This window comes from Octopus sinensis, linkage group LG20 (genome assembly GCF_006345805.1).
Source record: "Octopus sinensis linkage group LG20, ASM634580v1, whole genome shotgun sequence".
Lineage (NCBI taxonomy): Eukaryota > Metazoa > Mollusca > Cephalopoda > Octopoda > Octopodidae > Octopus > Octopus sinensis.
In genome coordinates this window covers 6,566,816-6,590,958 of record NC_043016.1, presented here as the reverse complement: position 1 = coordinate 6,590,958, position 24,143 = coordinate 6,566,816, and the positions used below count along the sequence as shown (strand labels likewise).

General features: G+C 36.2%; 1 protein-coding gene and 1 long non-coding RNA gene across 2 annotated transcripts; one reads left to right on the top strand and one right to left on the bottom strand.

The window, feature by feature from the left end:
- The first annotated feature begins 1,640 nt into the window (after nucleotides 1–1,640).
- LOC115222663 (universal stress protein YxiE) lies at nucleotides 1,641–13,649 on the top strand. The gene is given in 4 exon segments (XM_029792981.2): nucleotides 1,641–1,789; nucleotides 9,551–9,663; nucleotides 13,426–13,522; nucleotides 13,525–13,649. Coding segments are annotated over 3 exon segments (252 nt in total). The 5' UTR covers nucleotides 1,641–1,789; nucleotides 9,551–9,612; the 3' UTR covers nucleotides 13,629–13,649.
- Nucleotides 7,881–23,304, bottom strand: LOC118767266. Its single transcript, XR_005003170.1, has 3 exons — nucleotides 23,276–23,304; nucleotides 21,133–21,273; nucleotides 7,881–7,894 (listed from the first exon to the last, which is right to left on the bottom strand). It is a non-coding gene; the product is annotated as an uncharacterized LOC118767266 (long non-coding RNA).
- Between the last annotated feature and the right edge of the window lie 839 nt (nucleotides 23,305–24,143).

The following is a 24,143-nucleotide window of genomic DNA, read 5'->3' as shown; positions in this document are numbered from 1 at the left end:
TTAATAATAATAATGATAAGACTACTAAATAATAATAATAATAATAATAATAATAATAATAATAATAATAATAATAATGGTTTCAAATTTTTGCATAAGGCCAGCAATTTCGATCATGGTGGTGTTAAATCAACCACATCAACCCCCAGTGTTCAACTGATACTTATTTTATTAACCCTGAAAGACTGAAAGGTAAAGTTGACCTTGGTGGAATTTGAGCTCAGAACATAAAAGCCAATGAAATGCTGCTAAGCATTTTACCTGGCGTGTTAATGATTTTGTCAATAATAATAATAATAATAATAATCATTAACAACTAGGTTTGAGAAATTTGTTGGAGAAATTTGGATCGATATGACAATAGAACACACTCAGGGAAACTGCTTCGTTGAGGGCAGGGAGGGTTTTGAGACTGGTACTTGGATGTTAAGTATTGTGGATTGAGACAATGTGAGGCCTTTGACAACAGGTTGTTGCTCTAACAGAATTAGCCGGAACAAGTGAAATTAAGAGCTCTAAAACATGAAATGACAATAGTAATAATAATAATAATAATAATAATAATAATAATAATAATAATAATAACAATAAATGCCCTGATGCAGTACCAGGCAGTGACTTTCATGGCTTCTGATGTTAACTCATTGGAAGTGTTATCACGTACATTGTTTTGTCTTGGTATAAAAGATGGGCACAGCAAATATACCACAAATTTGCTTGTCAGTTGTTTGACCTTAACCATTTGAGCATGTCCCTCAGTGGCTGATGATATGTGCATTTCTAATCATGAGCAGAAGTAGTGGGGGAGCATCATAGCCATGTGCCAAGAGGGATTCTTTATGGTTTGTATAATTCACCTTTGGAAACATGGGTGTTTTGTTCAACGTCCTTCCACAACCCTTATTCAGGGACCTTTTGAGTGGGATGGACAACTCGACCTGCAGAAAATTCTAACTAGGCTCCACCTGCAAGGTCATGTGCCTGGTGTACCCTTATCGGATGGGTAGTCATGATGGGTGTACTGGGCTTCGTATATTTTACCTCAGTGTCACTTTGATGGCATGCACTGCTCTCTCACATAATAATAACAATAATAATAATGATAATAATAATAATAATAATAATAATAATAATAATAATACTAATAATAATAATCCTTTCTACTATAGGCACAAAGCCTGAAATTTTGAGGGAGGCAGCCAGTCGATTAGATCGACCTCAGTACACAATTGGTACTTAGTTTATCGACCCTGAAAGGATGAAAGGCAAAGTCAACCTTGGTGGAATTTGAACTCAGAATGTAATGACAGACGAAATACCTATTTCTTTACTACCCACAAGGGGCTAAACACAGAGGGGACAAACAAGGACAGACAAACGGATTAAGTTGATTACATCGACCCCAGTGCATAACTGGTACTTAATTTATCAACCCTGAAAGGATGAAAGGCAAAGTCAACCTTGGTGGAATTTGAACTCAGAACGTAACCGCAGACGAAATACGGCTACGCATTTTGCCCGGCGTGCTAACGATTCTGCCAGCTCGCCACCTGACAGACGAAATACCATTAAGCATTTTACTTGGTGTACTAACAATTCTGCCATCTTACCAATTCTATAATAATAATAATAATAATGATGATGATAATAATAATTCTGCTAACTCTTTTTATGTGTTTAAGTGTTTTATTATCTTGATTTCTTTCAGATTATCTTCAAAATGTTTATAAGAAACGAGACAGGATTATCTTTGTCCATGCTCCAGAATACACAGAAGCTATCAATTCACGTAAGTTTTAATCTAAATTTTCATTTCAATCCTCATACTTTCGGTTTTTAAATTTAAAATTGCTATTATACACACACACACTTGTGCACATAAAACACATAGATACATGCACACACACACACACACAGAATGCAACTCCTTAATTTGTACATTACAGATGGTCATGATATCTGGGGCTATGAAAAGATCTGCATGATATTCTTAACATTTAAAGGATGATGTACAAAACAAGATGGTTTCATTCACAGCTATGCTACCAAACAATAAGCCAGTCAAAATTCTTCACATTCTTTGTTTAATGTTCTTTTGTTATTCACTTACGCACACACACACACACAAGACCCTCCACCCCACACTTCCTGTCTCATGTCCTACATCATCATCATCATCATCCAGTGTTTTAAATCTGGGTTTTGACCCCATTAACAGGGGTGGCTGGTAGGCAGGTGCAGTCCACTCCAGCCTTTGGGTTGGCTGGCTGGTGCCCCTTCTCCTTTGCTATCACGAGGCTTTTTTTGGAGCTGGATTTTCTACAGGGTGCCTGCCCTTGTTCCCCACCCCCAACCTCAGTTTCTAGACATGAGTGGTCCCGATATCAAGGCCTCTACCATGATTTTTAAGAAATATGGTGGAAAACTAGCTCAGGAAGGCAGGGATGCTACTCCTTGAGATCCCTTTTGGATCCCCACTACATCAGCACCTTTATTCCCACACATTGACATACATGCATGTACATCCCCACCTCTTATGCGGCTATGACAATGATTCTCATTTACAATCATCACATGCATGCATGCATGCATCCATACATACATACATACATACATACATACATACATACATACACATACATACATACATACATACACTCACATACATACATACATACATACATACATACATACTTACTTACATACATACATACATACATACATACATACATACTTACATACATACATACATACATACTTACATACATACATATACATACATACATACATACATACATACATACATACATACATATACATACATACATACATACATACATACATACATACACACACACATACATACATACATACACACATACATACACACATACATACATACATACATACATACATACATACATACATACATACTTACATACATACATACATACATACATACATACATACATACATACATACATACATACATACTTACATACATACATACTTACATACATACATACATACATACATACATACATACATACTTACATACATACATACATACATACATACATACATACAATGTGTTTGCAGTGCCAGTACTCATACCGACATTTGGACTATTTGATTGGATGCTTGATGAAATACAAGCCATTGATGTGAAAACCCAGAAGATACTAACCAGCACTCATATTTTCCACATCAGCAGTGATGTAGACTGCTTCTACCTAAAACATCCGCTGGGATTTTCCAGTCAGTGCTGACAGAATGATTCAGGCTAATCGACCAGACATAGTTATTAAAGACAGGGAAGAAAATACTTGCAGGCTAATAGATGTAAGTGTTCCCACTGCTAAAAACATATCTGTAAAGGAGTTTGACAAACTTAGTAAATATAAGGACCTGGAAATTGAAATACGAAAGATGTTGAATCTTAAAGCAAAAACTGTCCATGTTATATTAGGTATGATAGAAAAGGGATGCTATAAACATTTAGACAACATCCCAGGAGAACCATGTCTCAAGGAAATCTAAAAGATTGTGCTGACAAGTGCTGCCCACATCCTTAGAAAAACCTTATGAACTTAAATGTTTCTCTTGTATTATATGGAGGTATTTCTCTACTGTCCTTGCCACTTCCCATCACCAAGCTTTCAATTATATTTCAACATCTCTTAACCTCCACTTGCCTTAGGGTGTTGGGTGTGCCTTGGTAAGTGATTGCAACAAACATCTAGATTAAAAGTAAACAACGGTGATAATGATAAAAATAGTGGTTTCAAATTTTCGTACAGGGTTAGTAATTTCATGGGAAGCAATAAATCAATTCCATGAATCCCAATGTTCATCTGGTACTTATTTTATCAACATTGAAAGAATGAAAGGCAAAGTTACCTCAGCAAAATTTGATCAAAGAGTGTAAAGTTGGACAAAATGCTACTAAGGATCTTGACTGGCACTAATAATTCTGCCATTTCACCACCTTCTGCTTAATAAAAATACTAACAACAGCAACATACATGAGAAAACGAGTCTGGGATCTCGGTTATGTATCAAAAATCAACATCGACCCTCTTCTGCAGTATTGAACTGGTACTTATTTTATCAACCCTCAAAGGACGAAAGGCAAAGTGGACCTTAGTGGAACTTGAACTCTGAACGTAAAGATGGACGAAATGCTACCGAGCATTTTGCCCAGTGTGCTAACAGTTCTGCCTCGCACAGTAGAAGTGATTATGAGACCAGGATTCAATTTGATTTAAAAAGTAATGCTATCACCTTCAACAGAATAGCAACACAGCGAGCTTGTTTGAATTAGTTCACTTTAAAAATGTCATAAGTGATGGACCCTTGATGAAATTGCAGCAACTATGATGCATAATTACAAAAAAAAACAGAGCAATGTGCGGTCACTACAGTAGAAACATTTGCTGGTCATTGTTATATATGCTGTAGAAAACATTTTAAATAAAAAGTTTTCGATGTAAACAAATCTCCACTCTCCTCTATCTGTCTGTCTGTCCCATCTGTCCATCTGGCTGTCTGTCTATCTATTTATCTATCTGTCTGTCTGTCTGTCTGTCTGTCTGTCTATCTATCTATCTCTGTCTCTCTGTCTCTCTGTCTCTGTCTCTGTCACTCCATTTATCTATCTCTATGGTAGTGGTAGCCAGGGCAGTCAGGGATGATGGTGCTGCAAAGCTTCATATACTGCATTGCTTGCCCCAAATTCAAGGGAAATTATATTGGTGAAACTAACGATTCCCTTTGCCAACGTGCAAGGAAGGAGAGGGAGGGAGAGAGAAAGGAGAGAGAGAGGAGATGGAGGGAGAAGGGAGTGGAGAGAGGAGATGGAGGGAGATGGAGGGAGGCAGAGAGAGGTGGTGAAGATGTGGCAGGGTGCACCCAGGTTTGAGGGAAGTGTATATATAAGTTAATGTAGTGCAGAAGATTGGATAGAATGAGTGAGCGTGCCATTTCTCAAGAATCAAAAAGGTGAGTGGGAGATAATGTCTGTGAACTGCAGCTGCAATGCTGTTTGATCAATTTGGGTATTGTTCAATGAAATACTCAAATAATTACCAAAACAAATAAATACAAGCTGTGACACAACTTTATGGGAAATCAATATATTGTGAAATCAATGAAGAGTTCAAACTCAAAAATGAACCACATCAAACTATTACATAATTACATATCAGCTGATTGCGTTGACATAAACATTATTTACTTTGGTGACTCTCCAAATTATTGGTGACGTTTTGACAGTGAAGAACGGCTGGAATGGTCTGCCAAAGCAGAATTGTTAACACGGCAGATAGAATGCTTAGTGGCATTTCTCCTGGTTCTTTATGTCCATTATCATCATCATTATCGTCACCTTCATCATCATCGTTTAAAATTTGCTTTCCATGCTGGCATGGGTTGGATGGCTTGACAGGTGCTGGCCAACCGGGAAGCTGTCCAGACCCCAACAGTCTGTTGTGGAATGGTTTCTATGGCTGGATAGCCTTCCTAACACCGACCACTTTACAGAGCATGATGGATGCTTTTTACATGCCACTGGCATGGGTGTATCTACACAGCACTGTCATGGATGCATTAACACAGTACTTGCATAGGTGTTTTTAAGTGGTACCTGTACCTGAAAGGACATACCTGTATGTGTTGAAGACAGCGATTTTACTTAGCTTGATGGGTCTTATCAAGTAAAGCATATCACCATATCTCCTGGTCCCTTGTCATTTTCTCAATGAGGCCCAGCATCTGAAGATCCTTTCTCACCACTTCATCTCACCTTTACCCCTTCCACAGGTAACCTCTGCAACAAGAGCTTGGTTAACTTTGCATTTCATCCTTTCAGGATTGATAAAATAAAGTACCAGTGGCGAGTTTGATGTAGGAACCATTCAGGAACCATTCAGCATCCCTTCATATATATATATATATATCACGTGACCACGTGACCGACCAGACCATCAGAAGTTGTTACACATCGCTGGTCACAATGCATTTGCATTGTTTCAGCCTTTGAATGATGCCACCCCGCTGGCTAAGCGAGCAGGCCAATATATATATATATATAAATAAAATTTAATAAAGTATTATTACCATTATTAAAATAACAATAATAATAAAGTGGTCAGCAAGTTTAACCTAAATAGGTAAAATTTACATATAAATTAATTAGTGCACTGGATTACCACTTGCTAGAAATAGGAGTTAACACTCCAAAGCCACAAATTTGCCACTATTAAAAAAAACACATGGTGTATGTAAGGAACATAATAAAATTGGCCTTACCCTATTGTTATTTTAATAATAGTAATAATACTTTATTAAATTTTAATTTAGATGGAGAGAGAGAGAGAGAGAGGGAGAGAGAGAGAAGAGAGAGAGAGGGAGAGAGAAATTCACACACACACAAACACACGCATATATAGTATAGAGAAAAGTCTTGCAATAAAGAAATCCCTGCTTTTTCCTTGGATATCACAATCCACATTGATATAAGAACAATTTCGTGTCCGACCTTTTTAATAATGAAACAGCTTCTGACTCCCTAGAGTATGAAATACATTTTTTTAAAAATTTCCCCAAATATCATAGAATATTTGAATAAAATGTTTTATTCAGCAATTGCTTAGAATAGCACATCATTTGGGATATAGGAAAATATTTTTATCTAATCAGCAGATTACATTGAAAGCATGAAAAGTCAAAGAGCTGATAATAAAATTACTTTAGGGAAAAAATTTGATAAAATCTTGAAACAACACCTGAGACTGGTTAATTAATGTAGGGTAGCTCACAACGAACATGTAAAATATGTAGAAAATGGAGTTAATTTTCTAATACACCCATGTTTCCAATATATTTAATTTGAAATAAATGTTCAGTGTCCTTAATATATTAAATTCAATAAAACAAGTTTTAAAGGAAAGCTTTAAACAAACTATTTTTTTTATTAAATCTCCTGCCATTGACCCTAAATAGTCTTCTTACAGTCTTGTAGTAATCCTCCCCTGTAGTAGTAGCCCTTCCTATACATTTAAATTTAGTATACAAATTTGTAGCTGCTGCTGCTGCTGCTTTTACTACTACTACTACTACTACTACTACTACTACTACTGCTACTACTACTACTACTACTACTGCTGCGGCTGCTGCTGCTACCACCACCACCACTACTACTGCTGCCACCACCACCACCACCACTGCTGCTGCTGCTGCTACTACTACTACTACTACTACTACTACTACTACTACTACTATAAACACTTCTACTGTTACTGCAAATACTACTTCAACCAACACCACTGCTACTATTTCTAATACTGCTCCTGTTGATGACAATGATGAAGGGAAAGAGAAGGGTGATGATGATGATGATGATGCGGAGGAAATGCGAAGGAGATGGGGAGTGAATGAGGAGATGAAGAGGAAGATTACTATATCATCATCATCATCATCATCATTTAATGTCTGTTTCCCAAACTGGCATGGGGTGAACAACTCGACAGGAACTGACAAGGCCAGGGGCCACACAAGCTTCCTTAGTCTGTTTAGACTTGATCTCTACAACTAGATGCCCTTCCTAACGTCAACCAATCCATGGAGTGCTTTTCATGTGGCACCATCACAAGCGCTTTTTAAATGGCACCAACACCCACACTAACACTTTTTAATGTATTGTCATGGTTTTAGGATTTCAATTTGGATCTTTTCGGTTTGACCGGCAGTTTTTTTAAATAGTTTCCACGTAACTAAACACTTTTAAACTTCGTATACTGGTAGAATGTGTTTATAAAACATCTTTTTCTCTTGGCTTTATTGAGAAAATTCTATGGCTTGTAAGATATTTGTTGTTGTTTTTTTTCTTCAATTTCTGCAATTTCAACCAGTCAGTGACATCTATTGAGGTAAAAAACATTCTGTGCCGTATGAATATGTCCCTCGTTTAAGAAACAGATTGGGTTTATTTACATTTGTGAAGAAAAAATGATACCCTTCCCCACACCCCTAACCCTAAAACAGATTGAAATGCAATAGATCGATTCTAGGGTCATAGTTATGGGTGACAATTTCATATGACACCGCTAGAAAAAACTGCCGTTCAAACCGAAAAGATCCTTTCAATTCTGTTGTAGTGGGCAGGTCTTCTCCAGTACAGGAATGTCCCACATATCTTGGTCCTTGGCCTTCAATACTTCATTCCATATTTTCTGGGTCTCCCTCTTTCACAACTTCCCACACATACACAATGGCTTCTTTCAGTTTCTGTCTACCAAATGCATTCACAAGGCTTTGGTTGGTCCAGGGTTATAGTAGAAAACACCAGCCCAAGCTGCCATACAGCGGGACTGAACCCCAAACTGAAGCAAAACATCTTAATCACACAACCATGCCTCTGCCCCCCCCTCTTTCTCTCACACGCACGCACACACACACACACACACACCACACATACAGTACAGTCTTCTCTTGGTTTAACTTACAATATTTATCAATTTTCTCTTTAGCTTTTATATTTTCATCATCATCATCATCATCATTGTTTAACGTCTGCTTTCCATGCTAGCATGGGTTGGACGGTTCTACTGGGGTCTGGGAAGCCAGGAGGCTGCACCAGGCCCAGTCTGATCTGGCAGTGTTTCTACAGCTTTTATATTTTAGCTTTCTTAAGCTAATTATGTTTTATGAGGCATGAGAAGAAAATGCTTGCACATCTATGTGGCTTTAGCTGTTTAACCCTATTGTTACCATATTTCTGTTGAAATGCTCTGTGTTTCTTTCAATTAATTTTGAATATAACAAAGAATTTAGTAAAATAACTTAGTTATCATTAAGCTAGTGTTAGTAACATAAATTATGACTAAGATTTGGTGGAAGATTTTAATTCAGAACTTTTGTAAACAAGACATTTGGACCACAAAATCAGAGCTGGTTTTAGGCAGGTTGGTATCAAAAGGGTTAAATTTAGTATATATATATATAAATATACTTTGTTATATACATGCATATGTACATATGTATGTGAGTATGTATGCTTGTATGTTGTTAACTGCTTTTCAAAATAAACATACATTTCATCTTAATGGCTCTGATGTATCTAAAAGATGTTGCACAAGCACTAAGTGCACCCTTTCTTATTGCAGAAACAGCTGTAAGCTAATGAAGGTGACTATGTAACACCTGTTTTTTGTCATTCATTAATTACTATTATGCTGTGTACTCTCATAAAACTTTACTCTAAAGTATATGAATATTGAATTCGGACAAGGGGTCATTGGTATCAGCATACCTGAGCAAAATCATAAGATATTTATATGTACACACAAACACACACACACACACAAACGCTCTCTCTCTCTCTCTCTTTCTTTAACACACACAAATGCTCTCTCTCTCTCTTTCTTTAACACACACACACACACACACACACACATGCTCTGTCTTTCTCTAACACACACACATACACACACATGCACACACATGCATATATGCATATAAAAAGCAATTATCATATATGTATATATTTCAGCTTTAACATCTGGTGGAGTGGATCCAGCTATTGTTGTGGAGTTAATAAAGAAAGAGAAAGAAATGGTACGGAAATTAATGGAAAAATACACAAACAAATTAAAGATGGCAAAGGTATGTCTTTCAGTTCAGTTTGGAACAATTTCCACAATAATCTTAATTTTGCATTCCCAAATTCAAGATAGATTCTCAATACCTTTGTTGAACTGAGACTAAATTTTCTTGGAATGGTAAATGCAAAACATTATAAATAAAAAAGAAAAATTTTATTGAGTGTCTGTGTATTACTGGTCACTTCATATCAAAATGGTAACCAACTCTGACATTGTTCTTTCATTATCCTTAATAACATACTCAAGAGGTAGCTTCTACGCTCACCAAACTTTTCAGCTCTATCCCTACAGGAATATATCTTGATCTTTGAAAATATATACTGCAGTGTGTCTCTTTCCTAAGAAAGAAAATCCCTCTGATTCCAATCCTGTCTCACCCTACCAACTGTCATTTTATAACATCTACTTTCAATAACTCAAAGGTAATGGAGACAATCTTTAATAACATTGTCTGGCAACTTGAGTCTCACTGTCCCCTTAATGACTGCTTGTTTAGCTTCAGTATTGATTATCATTAAAGAGAGATCCATTGTCATTCACTAGTGGAATGATGTTGCCTGAGAAGTTTACTGAAAGTGGTGATTTTTGGCCCTAATATCAAAAATAGCTTTCAGCTGTATCTGTTTCACAAATCTCATAACTGCCTGCCTATGGAACCAATTTCTCTCTTATTTGGTGGATCAGTAGCTTCCTCATCAGACTGCATTATTGATGACCTGTGCCAATGGAGTTCTCTACTGAACTATATTCTATCAACTCTGGTGTATCCAGAGAATAGTTCAGTTATCTGCATTCGTCTTTCTATACTTTAATGACCAATCTGCCATCATATCCAACTGTATCCACTCTTACAATGCTACCCATTATTCCTCCCTAGCCTTCTCCACCCAAGTGTTGACCACTCATGACTTAGATAGTTCACATTAAACACACCCTAATTCTGTAAACAAATACCTTGAAAGCATTTTCTAATAGGCGTCATTTTAATCTTGTCCCTTTCAACAAGAAAAAAAGACAAAAGAAACATTACTCATATACAAAAACGAAAAAAATACAAAAAACTCCATAGCACCTCCTCCTTTTAGATATGAGTAGCACATAACTAGAATCCTTGTGATCATACTAAGTTCTAGCTATCATTTTCATTGAGGCTCTTTCATACAAAAGTTACATAGCTAGGACTGTATCTTAAGGACTAGCTCTTCTCTTCATAGCTAGAGGCTACTTCAGCCCCAAATAATTACTCTCTACAAAGTTCAGGTGAGAACCTCAGTGAAGTATTTAGCCCCAGGTAAGAGAGAGTTCCAAGTGTGACTATCCATTTTTTTTGTATTATACTGCATCATGGACTATATCATTCCATGTACCTTACTTTTTAAGACAATGAGGTTTAATATGAAGGAGATTTTAGCTGCTGTTTCCGGCAAATTGATTGACCACAGTTAGATAGTGGTACTCAGTGCCATGATCTATAAAAATGTTGTTACTATGGTACCACTGTTAACTTCATGTCTTCTTGAAGTCTATAAAAGATATTTTGGTGTGGCAAAAACTTTCATATCTGCAAGATATGCTGGTTATGTGAGCAAAACATTTGGCAGTCTTCATAGCAATTGTTTACGGCTAAGGAGACTGAGCCAGAATCACATAAAATGTAAACAAAAGAGTTAATTCATTCAAAACTCTTCCATGTGGTGCTCCCACCATGGTAATAGTCAAATGACTGAAATAAGTAAAAGATAAAAAGTAAAAGATTAATCTTTTGATTCATAGCAGGAGTGGCTGTGTGGTAAGTAGCTTGCTTACGAACCACATGGTTCTGGGTTCAATCCCACTGTGTGGCATCTTGGGCAAGTGTCTTCTGCTATAGCCCCGGGCCGACCAATGCCTTGTGAGTGGATTTGGTAGACAGAAACTGAAAGAAGCCTGTCATATATATGTATATATATATATATGTATGTGTGTGTGTGTTTGTGTGTTTGTGTTTGTCCCCCTAGCATCACTTGATAACCGATGCTGGTGTGTTTACGTCCCCCGTCACTTAGCGGTTTGGCAAAAGAGACTGATAGAATAAGTACTGGGCTTACAAAGAATAAGTCCCGGGGTCGATTTGCTCGACTAAAGGCAGTGCTCCAGCATGGCCGCAGTCAAATGACTGAAACAAGTTAAAGAGTAAAAGAGAAAGAGTAATAGCACAAACCTCATATATATTCTTGTGTACCATTTTTGGTAAGCAGAAGGCAGCAAGCTGGCAGAATTCTTAGTACCCTTTTTTCCAGCTTTATGTTCTGAGTTCAAATTCTACCAAGATTGACTTTATTTCTCATCCTCTTGGTATCAATAAAATAAGTACCAGTTGAACACTGAGGTTGATGTAATCGACTTATCTCCTCCCCTGAGCTATTTAGTTGTTATTTTTAGCACATCTCGTGACTACCTCATAGCCTCCTCATTTCTCAGGCTGATGTATTGATGTTTTTCAATATCTTTCTACTGATAAATATATTCTATTGCCTATTGCTTGGGTTTTCACTAAAAAGTTGGGCTCTCTGTATTTTAAATGGTGATTTTTAAAAAATTGAAAATTTTTTTTTTAAATGTTAAAAAAATTCCAAAAATGAATTAAAAAAATTTTTTTTGTTATCATGTGACAGGCGTAGGAGTGGCTGTGTGGTAAGTAGTTTGCTTACAAACCACATGGTTCCGGGTTCAGTCCCACTGTGTGGCATCTTGGGCAAGTGTCTTCTGCTATAGCCTCGGGCCGACCAAAGCCTTGTGAGTGGATTTGGTAGACAGAAACTGGAAGAAGCCTGTCGTATATATGTATATATATATGTGTGAATGTGTGTGTGTGTTTGTGTGTCTGTGTTTGTCCCCCCAACATCGCTTGACAACCGATGCTGGTGTGTTTACGTCCCCCGTAACTTAGCAGTTCGGCAAAAGACACTGATAGAATAAGTACTAGGCTTACAAAGAATAAGTCCTGGGGTCGATCTGCTCAACTAAAAAGGTGGTGCTCCAGCATGGCCATAGTCAAATGACTGAAACAAGTAAAGAAAGAATGTAAATTCCCCTGTGCAGAATACAAATTTACAAAAATTTTAAGAAAATTCTAAAAATTAAAAAAAAATTACGAGGGATTATATGGCATGCATAAAGCAGAATTCTACCAATGATTGTATAGCGTTGTTGTTATAGTTGTTGTTGTTGTTGTTGTTATTGAGCTCAAACAACTAAATAGTAACAATTGACCTGCAGTGCTGACCTGGAGCTATGATCAAAAGATTCCAACCATGGCCATCAATTTTTTTCCTACATTTACAGAATCATGGATCACATTGTCCAACATGTACTCTTCTAAGATAGTATAAGATGGTGAGATAGGAATTGTGAGATGGTTTGGCTGTTATTTCTCGCCGGTTAAGCTGACCACATAGAAGCTCCCTCATTGACTCAGTTGTATGTTATCATTGCAATTTAGTCCAAGGTCAAATCTCATTGAAGTGATTTATGATGAAAGGTATTCCAACCATGACTATCCCATTTATTCTTCCTATATGCAAAGCACACATGTTCATATTTTACAATGTATCTTCCTCTAAAATGATCTGATACTGATTTAACCACTATTTCTAGCATGTTGCACAACCATGTAGACTCGCCCCCCCCTTCATTTGCTTGTTTACTAATATAATTATAAATACAGTGTAGTTATCTCTCTCTCTCTTTTTTATTTTTTGGTTTCTTTGTTCATCTATTTCAGTTACAAGGAAGATTATTACAGGTAAACGGCAAACCAGGTGAAGCCATCATAAAGGTTGTGAAAACTGAAGGTGCAACTATATTGATTCTTGGTTCCAGAGAATCGGTAAAGTGCAGCGAGCAATTATGGGGAGTGTCAGTGATTACTGTGTCCACCATTCACCTGTTCCAGTTCTAGTTTGCAGAAACAAAGACAAAAAGTGAATAAATTCAAAGACAATTTAATCGCCGCTTTTTGTCGTAATTATTATTTTTTTTTTGTTTCTTTTCTTTCTTTTAAATTCTAGTTAAACAAAAACAAAATTATAAATAAAAAAATTAAATAATAAAATATATTAAAACAAAAAAGAAACAAAAGCACAAAATAGGATTAAAACAGAAATAATGGGCTACTGATATCACCTTACCCTAAAAAACCCCCCCAAAAAACTAAAAAAAAACCCATAAAACCAGAACAAACAAACAAACAAGATTTTCCAATATTATTTCACAAACTTAAGATTAATATCAGAGAATGTAAAATGTAGAAAAATTTTCAATAGACAACTATTACTACTTCTACCTAATACACACACACACACACACACAGACAGACAGACAGACACATACACACACACACACACACACACACACACACACACACACTCATTCACTCACTCACTCACTCACTCACTCACTCACACATACAGACACACACATTCATACATTCACACACATATGCATGTATGAATCCATTTGTGTATATTTCTTTTGGCGACAAAATTTGTGCGAATAGAAAGAGGGAAAGACAGTACTCAATACAAAATGTAGAGTATACGTTATATCTATTGGAAGTTGAGTACTTTTTACTAAGCACACATCTGAGTTTCTCATTTCTGGTGTTTGAGATGACTGTGTCTGCTAGAACAAGTAAAACATACATACACACATATATATATATACTTTTCTTTTACCTTTGACTTCTACTGGTTTCAGCTAGTGGCTGAGGCCATGTTGGAGCACTGCCTTACCTTTAGTGTTATTACTTTTTATCTTACATCCACTTCCCAGCTTTCTTCCCAGAATTGTTTCTGGTGAACGACTGAGTTGGCCAGTGCTGCTCTTCTTTGTGTTTTCTGCCACAGTGTGATATATAAATGCAAAACAACACCACAGAGGAATTAATGTAAGCTTAAATAATAAACCGAAATAGGGGAACAACGATACAGTGAGGGATCACTGTATATATATATATGTATATATATATATATATCCATGCACACACACACACACACACACATTTCTATAAAACAGAAATGGTAAACTCAGAGTAATATAACAGGAATACTTTAGCTATGGATATATATATAAGTTCAGCAAAATTTAAATTCAGATGAATATGGTACTTAAGTTAAAGGCTCCAGAATTTTGTTGGGTATTATCCATATAAATCAAATGGGGTGATTATAATCAAAATAAGCAACAAAGATATCCAAGGTAGGGTAGTACAATTGTTTCATGCTATGAAGTAGCATGAAACAATTGTACTACTCTGCCTTGGATATCCATGTTGCTTATTTTGAGTAAATATTTATGAGTGGTTGATACAATGAAAGGAAGTAGTGCTCAACATATTTAGTTGAAATTTTAAGCAGCTACTAACAGTTTAATTTGCAGATGCAGGTCATGTCCACATTGTTACATGTTACCGAGTAAGAGGAGAGAATTTCTGTAAAAGGAATTTCATAATAATCACTTCGAAATTTCTTTTGAACTATCTCTGTTCTTACTTTGTACAACTGATGATGTGGACCTGTTCTGCTCCTCCAAAATTTTAACAGACATGCACATATACAAATACACACGCATGTGTGTGTGTGGTGTGTGTGTGTGTGGTGTGTGTGTGTGTGTGTGTATGTGTAGTGATATGCAGTGTATTGAACATCTGGCAATGTAATAAGAGTTTTTTATAACTGTGAGTTGGGAAATAGAAGACTATTTCCTCATATCTAAATCTAATGGATTCATGTTATGGTGTTGGATCAAAGAGTGTCATTGATTAACTATCATGAAATGTCAAGTCAAGAAAACACAGCTTCCCACACACAACAGAGGACATGTGTGTAATATTCAGTACAGTGAAATTGAACCCAAGCTCACAGTCATGTTTGTATCTGTATTATGTTTCTACAAAAAATGGTTGTGTATTATTCTAGTTTTTATAGAATAATATACAGATTATTTAACTGCTATAAAGTCTTTAATTCTATGGTTAACAATTTTCATAAAACTTGGTATTGCTTTATTCTGGAACACAATACTGTCAATATTAAGATAATTGTTTTCCAATGACATGTTTCTGGGTTCAGTCCCACGCTTTGACAGCTTGAACAGGTGTCATCTACCATAGTTCTGGGCCAACCAAAATCTTTGTGAGTGGATTTGGTAGACAGAGACTGAAAGAAACCCATTGTGTGTATGTATTTGTGTGTATGTGTGTGTGTGTGTGTATGCATGTGTTTGTGTTTGTGTGTGTGTGTGTGTATGCATGCATGGGGTTTGTGTGTGTGTGTGTGTATGCATGCATGGGGTTTGTGTGTGTGTATATATATGATATATTTAAAAAAATTTTTTTTTTCATTTTCATCTAGTTTCAGCTCACGAGCTGTGGCCATGCTGGGGCACCGCCATTCGGTGTTGCTACATGATTTTACTTCACGAATGCTTTTTAGCATTGACATTTGGTGCATGAGAGAGTTTGATGCAGCTGCCCTCATCTGCACCTCCTGCCGTGAAGTTGATATATAAATATCTGTGTGTGTGTGCATGTATTTATGTGTGTATCTCCTTGTTCTGACATCAAATGATACTCGTAAATGTGCATCACCATATAAATAGTGGCATTTGTTTCGAATCCTCTGTGAAAACCTCTTGTTTTGGGCAAACCCTAACTTGCTTCAAACCAGATGAGGGTTGGAGACAGGTAAGAGATCCTGCCATAGAAAATCTGCCCTGACAAATTCCCTCTGACATGTACAAGCCCTGTAAAGGGGACATTGAAAAGATGATCATGATATGATGACAATGATATGAAGCTGCTACTAATGATGATGATGATGATGTGAATGATAATGATAAATAAAGTGTCTTCTTTCAGTTGTTGTGACAATTACAAATGGAATGGTAAACACGTCTTTAACTTTTAGGTAACAAATTTATACAAATCTAATGTTGATTTTTTATTACCCACAAGTGGCCTAAGACAGACGTAATACCTATTTCTTTACCACCCACAAGGGGCTAAACACAAAGGGGACAAACAAGGACAGACAAACGGATTAAGTCGATTACATCGACCCCAGTGCATAACTGGTACTTATTTAATCGACCCCGAAAGGATGAAAGGCAAAGTCGACCTTGGCGGAATTTGAACTCAGAACGTAATGGCAGACGAAATACCGCTAAGCATTTCGCCCAGCGTGCTAACGACTCTGCCAGCTCGCCACCTAATACAGATCTAATGTTATTATATTCTGGAAAAATATGAAACATTTTGGATCAACTGTTTTGGCTCCGCTGTTTAGGTTCTCCTTATTTGAGCATTGTTCATTTGATGACTTCTTTGACATCAGATGTTTTAATGTTTCTCGCATTCTCTCTCTCTTTTTCTCTCTCCACCTCTCTCTCCTTGTTTATGTGTAACAGCATATTTCTCTTTATGTGTCTGAAGAGAGGGAAAAAATGTTTATGCCAGTTTATATCAAATTTTTATATTCTTTCTCCCCTCCTTCTCTCTCTAGTGGAGGTGAATGGCTTAATGATTAGGATATTGGACTCATGATTGTAAGATTGTGGTTTTAATTCCTGGACTGGGCAATGTGTCGTGTTCTTGAACAAAAAAACTTCATTTCACATTGTTTAGTACACTCAGCTGGCAAAAGAGAGTAATCTTGTAACAGACTGGTGTCCTGTCCTGGTGGAAATATATACACCAGAGGATCAGGAAAACTGGCCCCATGAGACTATAATGACTTGGGAAGGAGCTTAATCCATATCTCCTCCTCCTCCTCCTCCCCTCCTCCCATTCACCCATTCCTCTCCTCCCCTCCCCCTCCCTCTCCTCCCCATTCTCCTCCCCTTCTTCTCCTCCTCCATTCTCTATCCCACTATCTGTCTTATGGTTTCTTTATCACTCTCTCTATCTGTACGTGCATTTTTGTATGTATATGTGTTTGTGTGTGTGTTTGTCTCCAGTACTGCCATGAAAGCAGGTTCAATGTCCAACCGGTCAGTTGTACCAGATCATCACTGTCCAAGCATCCACTCCCAGTCATCTCATTCCAGTTCTGGAATATACCTACATCTATTTTTACAGATAATTTGAAAGTATATCTTTACAGGAAAAGTTGTATATTATTTCATTTGTACCATTTATAAGTGGGTTGCCATATCAACTACCATAATGTATTAAATTCAACAACAGTCAATGGAATTCCGTGGATTTTTCTTTTTAGATATTTTTATTAATGATGTCAAGAATTTTTTAAACTTTTGAGAGAAAAAGAATAATTCTTTTTTGGAATATCTTGAAGCACACACACATACTCTGTAAATAATAGCTTCTAAATATTGTGTTGAAAAACCCTTTTGGATAGAGAAAGTAAAAAACCCTAATATTTACAAGTTATTATAATCTTTATGCACATGTTTTGAGATATTCCTTAGCAGAATTATTCCATTTTCTCTTGAAAGTTTATAAAATTCTTATGACACCAACAACATACAATTCTTTCTGGTAAGTTCCAAAAATGGATATATTTGAAAGATTGCTTTGGTATAATGGTAGAGTACAGCAGATGTGGCTTTGAGTCTCAGAACCACAGCCTTTGATATTTCATGTCTTCACATTCTGAGTTCATATTCTGTTAAGGCTGACTCTGCATTTCATGCTTTTGGAGCTGATAAAATAAGTGCCAGTTGAGTACTGGAGGTCAATGTAATTCACTTACCCACCTCCTTTGAACTTACTGGCCTTGTGACTAAATTTGAAACCATTATTATTATTATTATTATTATTATCATTATTATTATTATTATTATTATTATTATTATTATTATTATTATTATTATTATTATCATTATTATTATTATTATCATTATTATTGAGAAGAGTGCGACTTTCTGGAAGAGTAACATTGATTCTTTAAATATCATCATCATCATCATCTCTTTATCCCAGGTTTTGTTGGAGCTCATGGAGTCTTACATGCATTGTGGACTTACTGCCTGCAGCCTACGGTACCATGCTGTTTGTTCTTTCCAGCTATCTAATACTTTCCTGATTATTCTGGCCATGCTAATTTGTAACAGTTCTACCAGGCGCATTTTATTCCAATTTCCTTTATATTCCTCATGATGCCTTCTTATACTATTCCCAAGGACCCAAAAATAATTGGCACTATCTTCACCTTCTTCATTTTCCATAGCCGGACTATTTCTTACTTAAGAGTGTTGTATCTGTCTATCTTTTCGCCTCCCTTCTTGACTATTCGTGTGTCAAAAGGGTCATGCAGCATCAACTACATATCACGTGTGGTGCATCTTGTCCACCAACACTAGGTCCAGGTTGCTATGCTATAGAACCTAATTTGTTTCGATTGGGAAATCCAAGATGATTTTTGCTAGACTCCAATTCTGCCACTCTCTGTTGTCTGTGCTCATACCACATATTAGTGGAGGCGCAATGGCCCAGTGGTTAGGGCAGCGGACTCTCGGTCGTAGGATCGCGGTTTCGATTCCCAGACCAAGCGTTGTGAGTGTTTATTGAGCGAAAACACGAGGCTCCGACAGGGATGGTGGTGATCCCTGCTGTACTCTTTCACCACAACTTTCTCTCACTCTTATTTCCTGTTTCTGTTGTACCTGTATTTCAAAGGGCCGGCCTTGTCACTCTCTGTGTCACGCTGAATATCCCTGAGAACTACGTTAAGGGTACACATGTCTGTGGAGTGCTCAGCCACTTACACGTTAATTTCACGAGCAGGCTGTTCCGTTGATTCGGATCAACTGGAACCCCTGTCGTCGTAACTGACGGAGTGCTTCCATCCACCACATCTTACCTCTCTCTAGCTCCACTTTTCACACGGTTTCCAATGTAGCACTTTCGCTACCTGGTCATGTTGCCACAACTTGTAGTGGTCTTGGGCAAGTCTGGGGCATTTGTTCATAACATGGGCAATGGTTTCATCCACTCTATTACAAATGCAACACAATGGAAACACTTGCTCATTCCTAAGGTTAAACCTCCAGTTTGTGCCCAAAGCTTGGTCTTGCACTGCCTGTTTAGTGCTTTCGGTCTCTTTTTTAGGATACCTTTCATCAGCCAATCTTACCTATTTTTTCCAGCAACTTCTGTTGTGGCTGCATGGAATTGATTGTGTAGTCCCTTCTTGCGTAATTCTTTTTCATGTCCTTTTTGTATTTCTTCATTTGTTTTGCTTTTTTCTCTGCTTTTATTGTTATTATTATTATTATTATTATTATTATTATTATTAAGGCGGGCAAGCTGGCTGAATTGTTAGCTTGCCAGGCAAAATGCTTAGCGGCATTTCATTGGCTTTGTTTACATCCTTTCGGGGTCAATGAAATAAGTACCAGTCATGCACTGGATCGATGTAACTGACCATTCTACTTCCCCAAATTTCAGGCCTTATGCCTATAGTAGAAAGGATTATTATTATTATTATTATTATTATTCAGTAGTCTTATATTTTGTTTTTTTCCTTCACAATACATGGAACCACAGCTCTGTGTGCCTTGAGAATGTGTAATGTGCAAAATTTTTCTTTTATTAGTTTGTTATGCCTACAGTACTGAAAGAACTCTTAGCAATATTTGTACAATGTTTAGTTTATACTCTACAATGTACGGTGCCTATAGTACTGTTTTCTTTATGTTGTGCATATTTTGTATGCCCTGAGGTTTTGGTTATATATTTGTCAGCATGTATTTATATTTTTTATTATTTCAAAGGCAGCTATTATTTTTGTTGTTGTTGTTTTAAAGATGGCAAGCTGGCAGAATTATTAGCATGCCAAGTAAAACGATTACTGAGATTTTGTCTATTCTTAATTTCTAGGTTCAAATTCCACCAAGGTTGATTTTTGCCTTTCATCCTTTCATGGGTAATAAAATAAGTACTAGTTAAGCAACGAGGTCTACGTAATTAACTTTCTTATTTGAACTTACTTGCTGGCCTTGTGCCAAAATTTGAAACCTTTAGTATTGTTGTTGTTGTAGTTATTGCTACTATTATAAGAGTTATTTCTCTTTTCTAGTCATCTTGTTTAGGTTTTTTTTTTTTCCAGATCTTTATATTCTTATTCTTTGGGAGACAATATTGTCTGTTGGGACTGAGACTTCAGTTAGAACATATTTTTTTTTGTTATCTGTAATAGTAATATCTGGCCAGTTAACCTTGATCTCTCTATCTGTATCTGTAATGGCTTATAACAGATTGTTGTTACTTTGCTATTCTCAGAGACCTTTTCTGGTGTATATTTACACCAGTTCCTTTCTATTTGTATTTCATAATGCTGGCTTATCTTCCAGTTTATGAAAGACCCCCAACTCTCTCATGCTTGCAAATGTATTATTTCTTAGCTGAGACAGGTCAGTCAGAGACAGTGAGTTTACTTATTTATTTCCCTTACTTTTGCATATTTTGCACTTACTGTATTCTGCTGTATGCAATGCTTTTGAGTCATCATCTTCTTCGTCATCAGTGCTGCTGTTGTCATTGATTTATTTGTTTTTTTCAGATCTGCCACAGCTTGAAATGCAAATTGGTTGCAATATTTTTTTCTTTTGTCTGTCAAAAAAAAAAAAAGAAAAGAGTTAAACATTTGCTTAAAACATATTATAAAAATGTGTGCATCTGTGTACACACACGTAACACCCACCCACACCTACACATGTGTATATTGTGTGTGTATGTATGTATTATTGGTGTACTGGTTTTATCCTTTAAAGTATTATTTCTTGATGTGCAATGGATACCAAGAGTTTACCTTCAGATATACTCATGTTATTTTTTGCATAATCTGAAATAGAATACCCACACATCTAAGTTTCATAAGCTCATAATTAACCCCGTAGAAGTCCTACCCCATATAGTATGCTTAGAATTTCTGATCAACTAGGAGATAATACTGAAATATATATGTAGGTTCTTTAATTTAATTTTTCTTTTTAGCTTTACAACTTATAATCAATTTATTTGTACTGTTATGCCTTTATAACATACAAATAAATTATTATTAATAATTAATTAATAATTACCAAAACTGAATTATTATACGTATATAGTTATATATATTTTTATGTATATGTATTGAAGGAAGAGAAAAGGGAAAAAAAATGGATGCATGAATAATTTATCTATATGTTATAAAGGCATAACAGTACAAATAAATTGATTATAAGTTGTAAAGCTAAAAAAATAAAATTAAAGAACCTACGTATATGTTTCAGTACTATTTCCTAGTTGATCAGAAATTCTAAGCATACTATATGGACTTCTACAGGGTTAATTATGAGCTTATGAAACTTAGGTTATCATTTTTTGTATATATATCTCCATTTTCTTATCTTGTATATATATATATATATAATATATATATATAGTATATATATATAAGTATATAGATATATATATATATAAGTATATATATATATATATAGGTATATATATATATATATATAATATATATATATAAGTATATATCTATATATAGTATATATATATATATATATAAGTATATATATATATAAGTATATATATATATATAAGTATATATATATATATATAATATATATATATATATATATATATATATATATATATATATATATACTTACTTTACTTAAAAGCAGCAGAAATATAACAAAAGCTGTTACTCAGAGTTATACGTTCCCGTTTGTCGAGGTGTGAGATAGAGGAATGGGTGAAGCAGGATGTAAATATAATAAATGAAGAACAAGTGTTGAGTGATGAAAAATAGAGGAGTTAAAAAAGTGTAGGTGACAACTGTAGAGATGGAATAGTGTCAAAAGGTGGATGAAAGTGAGAAATGGATAATGGGGGGGTGGGTGGCAGAGGTGACCAATGATGCATATGAGTTGGGAGAGATAGGGATAAGTGAAGGGCAGAACTGATGATAAAAAGGAAGGATGAATGAGAGAGAGAGAGAGATGTGTTTGGTTAGGGTTGCAAGAATGCAGTTGGGTTAAGAGAGAGGCAAGCATAGTGCATGGCAAGGATGAGGAACATATGATGGGGGGAAAAAAGAGACAATCTGGAGGTTTGTTGGTGGTGGTAGTCATAGAGGTATGAATGTCAAATGTGGGTAGGAAAGCAGATTTTTATATATAATATATGTGTGTGTGTGTGTGTATAAATACATATAGGTATATGTATGTGAGTGTGTGATACAACTGTCACTCATAACTGAGTGTGGGTTTTGATATAAACATACACCACAGGAGGTGCAGGCGTGGCTGTGTGGTAAGTAGCTTGCTTACCAACTACATGGTTCCGGATTCAGTCCCACTGTGTGGCATCTTGGGCAAGTGTCTTCTACTATAGCCTCGGGCCGATCAAAGCCTTGTGAGTGGATTTGGTAGACGGAAACTGAAGGAAGCCCGTCATCTATATATATGTGTGTGCGTGTGTGTGTGTGTGTGTGAGTGTATGTTTGTGTGTCTGTGTTTGTCCCCCCCCCACATCGCTTGACAACTGATGTTGGTGTGTTTACATCCCTGTAACTTAGTGGTTTGGCAAAAGAGACGGATAGAATAAGTACTAGGCTTACAAAGAATAAGTCATGGGGGCGATTTGCTCAACTAAAGGTGGTGCTCCAGCATGGCCGCAGTCAAATGCCTGAAACAAGTAAAAGAAAGTAAAAGAGAGTACCCCTTTTTGTTTTTGATGTTCTTTTATGTGTGAGTAGACACAAATACTCCCTTAACAGCCCCTCGACACCCCTCTCCCCTTCTATTCCCCCTAGAACATTGAAGATGTGATAGCTAGAAGGGGAGAGAACTGTGTCTGGTACTTGGTACTTAATTTATGGAGGTGAAACGGCTGACAGAACTATGGTAAATGATTTAGCCCTGTACATTCTCAGTTCAAATCATGGCCAGGCCAACTTGGCAGGATTTGAATCGTGTATCATTCTCAGCTCACTAAATACATTCATACATACACACATGCATACATATATATTCATACATACATACATATTCATACATACATACATACATACATACATACATACATATTCATACATACATACATACATACATACATACATATTCATACATACAAACATACATACATATTCATACATGCGTAATATTACATATGTATACACAGACATACACATACACCTGCAGCACACATACACAAATATATGTATATATACTTACATATGCATGTATGCCTGTACACACTGACACACACACACAAAACACACACACACACAACACCCACACACACACACACCACACACACACCACAATATATTATACACTTATGGTTAGATTGATAGAGGTATTTAGTTATTTGTACATCTTCAGAGTTAAATGCTAGTTAATGCCACACATCAGCAAGTATATCTATCTCTCATCTATCTGTCTTTCTGTCTGTCTGTCTATCTAGCTATCTACACACACACACAC